At 38.0% G+C, this 11,294-nt stretch overlaps 1 protein-coding gene across 2 annotated transcripts; it reads left to right on the forward strand.

The window, feature by feature from the left end:
• Positions 1–4,800: 4,800 nt before the first annotated feature.
• LOC114516083 (NADH dehydrogenase [ubiquinone] 1 alpha subcomplex assembly factor 2-like) lies at positions 4,801–11,087 on the forward strand. 2 transcript variants are annotated; one of them, XM_028535455.1, is made up of 6 exons: positions 4,801–4,994; positions 5,508–5,600; positions 5,963–6,003; positions 6,960–7,034; positions 7,346–7,367; positions 10,667–11,087. In XM_028535455.1, exons 1-6 carry the CDS (start codon positions 4,889–4,891, stop codon positions 10,858–10,860), a joined length of 531 nt encoding a protein of 176 aa, XP_028391256.1. In that variant the 5' UTR covers positions 4,801–4,888; the 3' UTR covers positions 10,861–11,087. The 2 variants fall into 2 exon arrangements, with proteins under 2 accessions (XP_028391256.1, XP_028391265.1); XM_028535464.1 differs by having other exon boundaries at positions 4,801–4,976.
• Positions 11,088–11,294: the final 207 nt, after the last annotated feature.

Below are 11,294 nucleotides of genomic sequence, written 5' to 3' on the forward strand. Positions count from 1 at the left end.
TATGGATAAGTTGGTTACTTCCACACCGGCGACAAACCTAAGGTCTGATACAGTGAAACCGAGGCTTGCCTCAAATTACCCAATATCCAAATCGGAGAGTTTTTCTACAAGAACACAGCATTCGTCAGCTTCGATACACAATAGGGCTGCTACCACACCGTCAGTGTTTGAAAATACAGTGAACTCACAGCGAAGTACAAAAACTAACACAACCAGTACAACGCAAATATCAAATTATTTGACTGATTCAGCGATTCCATCATTTGCCCCTGCTGCAAAATTGAACACAACAAAGAGACCATATTACAACCAGGAATACAGCGAGGAGAGTGTAACAGCCAACGAAAATAACGCAGCACAAAAATCAAGTATTTCCAAGACGTGGAAACCAGAAACAAGTGAGATAATTGGTAAATATGGATCAGTCACTGGGGATCTTCGCACACAAAAGATGAGAGAACCTACGAATGTCGATGAGCTAACCACGATTGAACAACAAAAACAAACTTGCACAGGAATTACAGAGAAACCAGCTCCAAGCGTCCCCGCTTCTTTTGTGAAAGGTAAGTTTACGTATTGAGACAATTAAGAGTGTACATGTTTAGCTACAGTATAAAAATAATTAACAAACGCTGTTTACTCGTCTATATAGCCTTTCTCATTTCTCGCCTATTTTGATTTTTTGTGGTACTTTTTTTCTAAATCACAACTAGTGTGAATTCTACCTTTACTAGACTGAAATATTTTTTATTTTGCCTGGGAAAGGGGTAAAATCTTTTTTTACAGACTATGAAATTGTGTCTTCTCACTCTTCTGCATGAACATATGCATACGGGTCCAGTCCTCTCCCGACCTCTTACGCCAATGCTTATATACATCCTAAATTGGATTTTTTTTTTCTTAAATGAATAATGTTTTGACGAATCAACTATAATTCAATTTATTATAGATTTCAGAAAAGAAAAATTCTCGAAGGAACCTATCCCCTCATATGAAATTCCAAAATCCTACATATCCAATTTGTATACGCCGATTGATTACAATCCGAGTCGAGCCGAGAATAACGCAACAAAAGCATCAGATTTTGACATCTTCCAAAGTACACCAACACCAGGAGGGAAACAAACAACGCGCAGCAGTTCCTTGTTACGTATGAAAACTGGCGATATGGATAAGTTGGTTACTTCCACACCGGCGACAAACCTAAGGTCTGATACAGTAAAACCGAGGCTTGCCTCAAATTACCCAATATCCAAATCGGAGAGTCTTTCTACAAGAACACAGCATTCGTCAGCTTCAATACACAACAGGGCTGCTACCACACCGTCAGTGTTTGAAAATACAGTGAACTCACAGCGAAGTACAAAAACTAACACAACCAGTACAACGCAAATATCAAATTATTTGACTGATTCAGCGATTCCATCATTCGCCCCTGCTGCAAAATTGAACACAACAAAGATACCATATTACAACCAGGAATACAGCGAGGAGGGTGTAACAGTCAACGAAAATAACGCAGCACAAAAATCAAGTATTTCTGAGACGTGGAAACCAGATACAAGTGAGATAATGGGTGAATATGGATCAGTCACTGGGGAATTTCGCACACAAAAGATGAGAGAACCTACGAATGTCGATGAGATAACCACGATTGAACAACAAAAACAAACTTGCACAGGAATTACAGAGAAACCAGCTCCATGCGTCCCCGCTTCTTTTGTGAAAGGTAAGTTTACGTATTGAGACAATTAAAAGTGTACATGTTTAGCTACAGTATAAAAATCATTAACAAACGCTGTTTACTCGATTAGCCTTTCTCATTTCTCGCCTATTTTGAGGTACTTTTTTTTTTAATCACAACTAGTGTGAATTCTACCTTCACTAGACTGAAATATTTATTTATTTTGCCTGGAAAGAGGTAAAATCTCTTTTACAGACTATGAAATTATGTCTTCTGCATGAACATATGCATACGGGTCCAGTCCTCTCCCGACCCCGTACGCCTATGCTTATATACATCCTAAATTAGAAATATTTTTCTTAAATGAATAATGATTTTGAGGAACAACTATAATTCAATTTATTATAGGTTTCAGAAAAGAAAAATTATCGAAGGAACCTATCCCCTCATATGAAATTCCAAAATCCCACAATTCTAATTTGTATACGCCGAATGGTTACATACCGAGTCGTTCAGTGGAATCGGAGCATGATGTAGTATTACACCGACAGTTTTATCTGCAAAATTTTACAATCAAACTTGAAACATCACCGAAAGATAAGAGATTCAAACCGGAGAATGATGTTATATATCACAACCAATGGACTAAATGCAGTGCTCAGATCATCAACGAGCTTAACGACATTGTCCGTTCACAACACACAGTTAACGTCAGCACTGCGGCGATTCTTATTTTGTAGACATCCGTGACTCCAAGGTGAAGAAAGGACGTCTTCACTTTACAATAAGATCCTGTCAAACAGGTAATATTTCGGTGTTTGTGAAGATAGATGACTTCGCTATAACAAAAAATCTCCACGTATCGTTCAACCCTTGTTCTGGTTCTCTCTCGGAGATGACAATCGTGGAAGCCGATCCAGCACAAGATACGTTCGTATTTCGAATTTTTTTATTTGATGTTTTTGGTGAACCGGTCCCTCCAAATTCAACTGTAAATCTCGAAGTCGATGCAAGTTTCTATTCTACTGAAAACGAAGAAGTCGTAAATGAAATATTTGTCGAACAAGAACAATTGTGTTATGATATAACAGTGAGAGGTGAGAGGGCTTGGTCTCTGGACCTTAGAGTGTTTCTTAATGGCGAAGAATTAGAACATCCGCAAGAATTTGAATTTACAGATAAAGAATGCGATGTTATAGAATGGCTTGATGAAGAGGATTATGATGGCATTAAGGAATTTTTTGAAGAAAGTGATTGCGGGTTGACCATACCTTTTACAACGGGTGAGGATGACGGAGTTTTTGTTGCATATGATGAAAATGACTGTAAAATACAATCGCAAAATGGCAAAAACATCAAATTGCTTTGTAAGAATGTTCGTAAATACGATATTTTGGGACCAGACTTTGCGCATATCAATAACATCAAAAGAGTTCTTGAACTTAAAGATCGTATTGAAATCCAAGAAAATGAAGAGGATTCTATCATTGACCTTGGAAATATTAAGTCCCAACTCCATCCAATTTGTAAAGAGGTTGTTGAGCATCTTCTTCGTGGTTTATACTATCGATGGAAAGCTTCAGAAGTGGCCAGAATTCGTATGGAATGGAAAAATCGGCTTCTCTGTATTGAAGAAGTGATGTTTTTGGACGCGAAGTCTTTGAGTTTAGTATTATGCAAGTATTTTAAGGATTTCTTTGGTGCTTTAATGAATCGTTACAACCGCGAAGCTTGTGATGAACTTTTCGATTTTTTCAATTTCTACCGAGACGAAGGCGAGGTGGATCTTCATGGCTTACTTGTGGCGGATGAAGAGAAGCTGAAATTGTTGAGATTGAACTTGATGAGTGGCTCATTAAGCAACGATCAAATCATCGAGATCCTGAAAATGTGCAAAATACGAAGCAAACAAGGTCGAGAGAGACGAACGTTTAGAAAGGAATTTCGCCGGGGAAAGATTTCTAAACATTTAGTTCAAGACTTCATAGCCGGGGCAAGCAAAAAGGACGACGATGATCTCGATGTTGATGCTATTATTACGAGATGCAGATTGGAAAGTGATGAAGCAATCCGAAAGTTAAAAGATACATTGGATAACTTCAACATTGACGAAGCAATTGAGAATAGCACACCCTGGCTTGAAATCATAGTTGGTGCTGGTCGTCACAGTCGAAAGAAGGAACAGAATATCCGCCCAAAGGTTGAGAAACTCCTCAAAGAAAGAAAGTGTAAGTTTGATCCTGTCAACAAGGGTTCGCTGGTTGTCACATATCAAGACTATGATGGTCCTCAGCCTTGTTTTGGAGAATAACCACATCAATCAAACCACATCAATCAAGTCTTTGTCAAAGATGTCAGGAATTAGGTCGCCCTTGTGACATGTTATGATTCGGACTAATAGAAAGATATTGAAACCTTGAAACAAATTCGCTCAGGAAACGCGACATTTTTAGCTATTACAAGCAAATGAGTTTTCATATAGGCTGATAATTAATACTTTGGCTGATAATGCTATGCAACTCATGATACGCATTGACTTAAACATAACTTCACATCTTGCTCACCACTAAAGTGGGGCAAGTGATATCTAACGTAGTTGCGTTTTACTGATGTAAAACTTTTTGAAGTAAAATAATTGATTTAAGATACAAGATAAAATGAAACTGCATTATGTGTTCCATATGAAACCATTTATTTTATCGTCCTCGCTCACGTAACCAGGGGCCCCGGGCCTTGGGAAGATCATTAAGTGGGGGGTAAATATTCATATATCCATTCTCCCCCCTACTTAACGATCTTCCTCGGCCCCCGCAACCTTGCTTTTCCCGAAATTAGATTGATATATGAGATGTGTGCGACCCAGCTATTGTGCATTCTGGCCAGGCACGCCGGAACATCGATAAGCGGGGGCATATATTCATACATTTGTGTTCTACATTATTGGTTTACTTTGAAATCGATTGTTTTTACGGTCTGTGAACTTGAATAATATATGAATATATGCCCCCCCCCAATTATCGATCTTCCGGCGGCGTCCCTGATCTTCGGCCCTCACCCTAACCTTATTTGGAAAAACTCTCACGATAGGCTTACATAAAGTATGGGAAAAACAGCACACTGCACACATGATTAATACAATTTACAAACAGCAAAATGGTTGTCAGCTTTGTCATTGCAATTTAGCTGGCCTTTCACGTGTTTAATATGCAGTGGGTACGTTCATTATTCAAAGCAAGCAGACGTCTAGTTGGTACAGATCTGGATGGTAACAAATATTATGAAATACTTCGAGGTATATCCAATCAAACCTGTAGGTACATTGGGGTTATTACATTTAATGGTTCCCTGCCAAGTACCTTGATACTCAGATCTGTCAAGGCCTCAAGGGTCAAAATTGGTACAACAGGGAGGAGTGCTAATTTTAGATGTAATGACCATTTTATTTTCTCGGGTTGAATGTCTAGACAACCATGGTATGATGGTAATTAATACTATAATAGTATCAAACAGTGGCGTAGCCAGCCTGACGATTTTGTCCCGCTATGTAAATTTCGAGTTATTATAATTACCCATGTCTTTAGAAATCTATTGTTTTCACAGTCAGTAAACACCAAAATATTAGCATAGCGGGACAAATCGACAGGCTGGCTACGCTACTGGTATCAAATGATACTATCTGGTGGGTGGTGCTATTTAGCTTTAATTCAACATGTCCTAGCCTTTTTTTTTGTGGAAAGAATTTGGCTTAAAGGAATGCATGGCATATGTATACATGTTTACAATTTTATAAAATATAAAGTAACTAAGCAAGCTTTTTTTTAAGATGGCATTAAAAAACCTAGAAGAGAGGTTGTAACAAAGCAGGCCTTAAAACATGAAGAGTATGAATCTGGTGTTATTCCAACAGAATGGGAAGGTAAGGTACTTTCTTATAAAATATTTAAAGCCTTAAAGGATATTGGCAATGAAAATAATTGATCTCTTGTATACTGGTTCGTTACTTCATATAGTAACTGTTGATTGGGATTCAGAATATCCTTCTTTCTACAAAGGTCATAGGCGTCCATGAGCATAGGCTTCCATGACTCTAGCTGAAAATAAATAATAAAGACATCTGGCAGTAGGTGAAAAAGCCATATATTGGTGCATTTGGGCATCAGGGCATATGTTGCCATATATTATATATACTTGCTAGTGTTCTTATAAGTATAGACTTGTGTTGCAAAGAAATCAGGATCACTGCTTGAATTGACAAATCTATCCTATTTTTTTGTTCAGCTTGGCTAAGAGGTTCGGTTGATACTCCACCAACGCATGAGGTACAGTAAAACTTTATGTTTTTTATTTACATTCTTTCTTCCAAATCAAGCTAAAAGTAAAAAGAATCCAAACACAGTGACTGGTAAATGATCACAGTAATGGATACAGTTAGTACATGTTTTGCGGTCACTACAAATGCTGTGCTAGTCACACTTCATTAAAGATAAATTTGGACGCTATAAAGCCGTTTGGGATGATCAAGAAGACGCTTCAAATTCGGAAAAAAATTACACCCGCCAAACCGCCAAGACATGACACACTAAATTGTCACGCACTGTAATATCGTCCCTGGAACAGAGAAAAGTAATAATGATAGGCAGGTCCCCAAAAGGACACGTTCATCTCAAAATAGGAAGGAAATAATTCCGGAAAAATACGCTGTGACTTTCAAAGGAGCACAAGAGGATCCTCATAGGCTCCTACTTCCACGGCCTAATTGCCTTCCCAGAGGCCTGTTGTATCAAGCCCGTTTAGCTTATGGAGAAGTCAAAAAGAAGACTTAAAGACAAAAAGAAGAAATAATAATATATCTCTTCGTCCTCGAATCTCTCTTAAATAAGTCAACTTGAATATTATTGGTTGTAAACAGTATCTTTGACCTTGTATTAAGGTTAAAAACATTTATAGTTCACTTGCTGAATAAAACGATAGACTTGTTCATATTTTGAACTTAACCAGCGTTCAAGTTAAACGGGTTTGATACAACCGGTCCAGAACGACAACGAATTTTCAGAAATTTGCGATCTCTGACGCTGATTCAGTGGCGGATCAAGGGGTGTGCTGAATCAGTAAATTACATGCACAGCTATAGTAATTTATTCTGCACACCCCTAGATCCTCCACTGCGCTGGTTGAAGGTGTTTTGACACATTCTCATAGGATCATTCCTGTTAGATGCACGCACGCACGTAAAGCTTTCTTTAAGTAACTTAAAAAATTAACTCCAACTGTGCAGGATTTGTTGAAGAAGCAACGGCAACAAATAATGTTATCAAAAAAGGTACACGAAGTTAACCAGCGGGATAAACAGGTACTTCTCTTTCAGATTCAAAGTTTAAATTTAGTTTAGATTATATTCAAACACATACATCAAGGTGGAAATATTTTTTCGGTTGTGAGATCTGCAGGACCTCAGGCTCAGGACAGGGTGTAGTTTGATTGCCACCGACTGGTTTTGATGTTGAAAAGATTGTTAAGGAATAGCACGTTTTACTGTAACTTACAGCGTTTTATGACCGTTTGTCCAACATATGATCTTGAAACTTGAAATGGCCTTTGCAAGGGAAATTTTCGCGTTTTTAAAATAGTAATTTTAGTGAAATTTCCAAACATTTTTTCCAGCTTCAAGAACAAGAATATACCGGTACGTTGACATAAACCTAATTAGAAATTATGAGTTAAAAGGCGTCAGAATATTTCATTTTAAAATCACTGCAAAATTCGTGTATAGCTTGGCAGGTTGTGACATATGGCGTTACTGGGCAAACGTAGCCGCGGGGTATTATTTGAAAGCCTGGGAACTAGGCTGGCGAAATGGCTGGCGAAGTGACAAATTTGATAAACGCCGTACTTCATCTAGTATTATTATTATTATTATAAGCTATGTAAATTGCAATGACTTGCTGTGCTCAACGCGAACAGTGGGGAACCCCCCCCCCCCTCATTATTATATGATATATATGGTTGCTGTTGGTACTTGGTAATGGTCGCAAATTGGAGTACGGTTGTAGGATGGTATATATTACAGTGTTTTCTCAAAAGTTTCATTTTGCTCGAACACTCACCATGTTGTTGTTCAGTGTACCGCCTGAACGCAGTGCGTGCCTATTTTTGTACGTTCGTTGACTCGATTAACTGTCGACTAATGAGCGTTCAGCACGCAATCGACCAGCGAGCGGCACGATCAGAAGGGAACCAAATAGTGATACAGGCAGCGAAGTATTTTTGCTTGTTTGATACAGTGAGCTCAGACCGTATGACCGAACTTAGAGAGAATCCAATTACTTCGGCACGCTTCTTACTAGTTGCATTATCATACAGAACTTTACAACAAAAAACACAAAACATAAAAATTTAAAACACAGGGCAATTGCTTCTTCTGTCGGGCTAAATTAATTAAATTACAAGATTTCCACTGGATATATTGGATTCCTATACTAGATTGCTATGCTGGACCTCCCAGTTTCAAGGTCTCTGAAATGTCGTAAAAATATTTACATAAGTTAGAGTATGATTGATCATCTCGTTAGTTTGATATGTCTGCATCATTGCTTTAAGTCTATAAGCCGCTGTTAGTTTGTTTTAATCTTTTTTACACCAAGAGTTACTTATCTAAGCACTTGAGTTTTCACCCAAGTTTTATTATTATGACCAATATTGAAAATTTTTAATCTGTTTAGTCGAATTTGCCCGGCTTAGATATGACAATAGAACTGGTTACCTCTAAGCTGACAATCTGACTTGTGGGTTTATAAATATTGATTATATGGATGGCATAATTTTTTTTACACTTCGACTAATTGAACGCGAATAAAATATACGTTTTCTACTTTTCTTTGCCTTTCTTTCGTTTCCTTCTCTATGGTGAGACCATGAGCGTTTGTGATAAGTCAGGCAATTTATACCAAGAGTCGAAAATTTTTTTCGTCTATTCGTCTAAATCTTCGTCAAGACCGAAACCCATTCGTATAAAACAGCAGTCGTATGGTATTTATAGGAACGTGTGGAAATGCACAGCCTCACGAAGTTACGATGACTGGTCATTTTGGCGCTCGTAGGGTTGTGTAAATTGCCAGTCTCTACCCATTGTTTGTGACTTTTCCTGTTCTGTCAGCTAATCTTGATAATCGTATTAAAGCATGAACCATATAAGGGGATTCAAATATTGGTTTATATAAAACACTGAGCAATCGTCGCCTCGCTGTCGGCGATGGTCGAGGATGAGAGTGATTTGATTATAAACAATGACTTATTATTCATCACTAATCACCAACAATGCAACTCACCGAATGTGGCAAACGATTGGCCCTTCTCGTGACATCTTCGCTTCCCGGGAGAAGGATATTGAGTGTGCGCTTATTGATTTGAACGATTTCTCACATTTACTAGCGAAACGTGCTGTGATGGGGGCCAAAAAATCTTTCAATTTGTACAAAATTTGTCTTTTTCTGATAGCATTCCATCATAGCGTAATCAGAGTCTAATAAAATCTTCACAGCTTCTTAATACCTGCAAAATTTAGGCCGCAAGGCAATCCGGAAAAGTGTTGCAATCGGGGCAAATCTTCACAGCCTTTTAATGCCTTCCACGTTTGTCCTTCCCTAACTGTAATCTGTTATATTTAATCTGGGACTTAGAATCGTCACAGCCTTTTAATGCTACAAAATTTGTCCCCCTTCGGCAGCTGAATTAGCTGGAGCAATTTTTAGCGCAGTCATGTTCCGTTAGTTTCACTTGAGTAAAGCCTGGAACGCCTGGAACGATAACTGACACCTTACGGCCATATTGAAGCAAATATGAAAGGCATTGTGCCAGTTACTTTCTATATTTGTTGTCTGTGGGTGACAAATCAACTCTAAAATCTCACGGGTTTTGCTCAAATGAAGATAATTATCTAGTTATAAAGATAAATTTTTTAATTCGAAATAAACTGAAGAAATTTGACGCCAATTCAGGGAAAATTTAATGGATTTTTACCTGAGGTACTAAATCGTAACCTTGACCCGAACTCAATTAGTTAGACATTCTCGTTCGGAATTTAGAGACAGAAAAAAAAACGATGCAAATATGCCGTTACGTTGTATTACAGTAATCCTTTGAGTTATTTAAAGCTTGTACAATATTCTATAGAAAAGAATTTAGGCTAAAGAGCTCTTAACTCCATGCCAATGTCCATTCTTAAAAGCAGATAATGTTCATTATTTTCCATAGCGCACTTGCCCGTGTGCCCACGTGCACCTGATATTGATGTCAAGCGGTGGGTTACATTGTACTTCCACCCAGTAGCGTAGCTAGCCTGATGATTTGTCCCGCTTTGCTAATATTTTCGTGTTCATTGACTGTGAAAACAATAAATTTCTGAAGAAATGAATAATTATAATAACTCGAAATTTACATAGCGGGACAAAATCATCGGGCTGGCTACGCCATTGCAGTTCCACCTCCATACCATAGGTATATAAATTGTATTACTGACTAACTCATTTGGATTATTGGCTAAACAATGTTGGTCGTTACTGCTAGAATTGAAAAGCGAAGTTATCCAATAAGGAATTATCCAATTGGTATACCTTTTAAGCTTTGTCTGTGCTGAACACACACAGAGATATTCGTATCATCACAATGAGCTTACGGTTCGTTGGATATGTGATCTCGGAATTTTTGTATAAAATACAGAAAATAATCTAATTAACTTTTAAAAAAAATATTAGATTGGTTAATTTCGAATAAAGAGGGATTTGGCGCCAAGTGGGAGAAAGTCTTTTTAACGATTTTCGTGTACATTAATTAACAAATCTCGTGTTGGAAGTGGTCATCATCGTGACCTTGACACCAAACCTCAACTATGACCTCAACTCAATTACGTATTCTCTCCCGGGGGGTAGTGTGTAGGTAAATTCGTGCAAAAAAATGGTATTCCATTAATTAACTGATTCTGTTCAGAGGGATTAGTGGCTAGGCCTGTGGGTCATGCATCGTCGACAACATATGGAAATATAGAGTCCTCTGCCGAACCAAGGACATCTGGAAGTCAATTTCGACCTGGAGTCTGGGGTAAACAGTTAAATGCGCGAGAAGGGACTGGTAAAGAAGATGAGAAGGAGAAGTATGAACCAGAGGCATGGAAACCACCATAATACATCTGGAATCTGGATCGAGCAGACTAGGACGCACAGCAACAACGCAATGCTGTCGCCAAAAGTGCAATGAATCTACTATAGAAAGAAAGGAAAGTGAAAGTCCATAATTGAGTTGTAGCCTTTGTCCTCGCTCTCAAAAAGGCATATCGAATACATATTGTCCATGTAATCGCCTATTTCAGCTGTATTTAATTTGTAAGAATGATACAATTAACATGCTGTAATACACCAAAATCAATACTGTGTATTCTGTTTATTCAGACTATTATTCTATAGGAGCTCTGCCATAATACTGCACACTCATGGACACAGGCTACTATGAGTATTGATACATCGGTGTTTAAATTCGCTATAATATAAGATAACGAACAGCTGTTTTTAGTCTTCTTGGCGCTGGCGACAGTTCTTATATGCTTTCCAATTTTAAGCTC

This window comes from Dendronephthya gigantea, unplaced genomic scaffold (assembly GCF_004324835.1).
Source record: "Dendronephthya gigantea isolate DGI-Jeju-01 unplaced genomic scaffold, DenGig_1.0 000000F, whole genome shotgun sequence".
NCBI classification, from domain to species: domain Eukaryota; kingdom Metazoa; phylum Cnidaria; class Anthozoa; order Malacalcyonacea; family Nephtheidae; genus Dendronephthya; species Dendronephthya gigantea.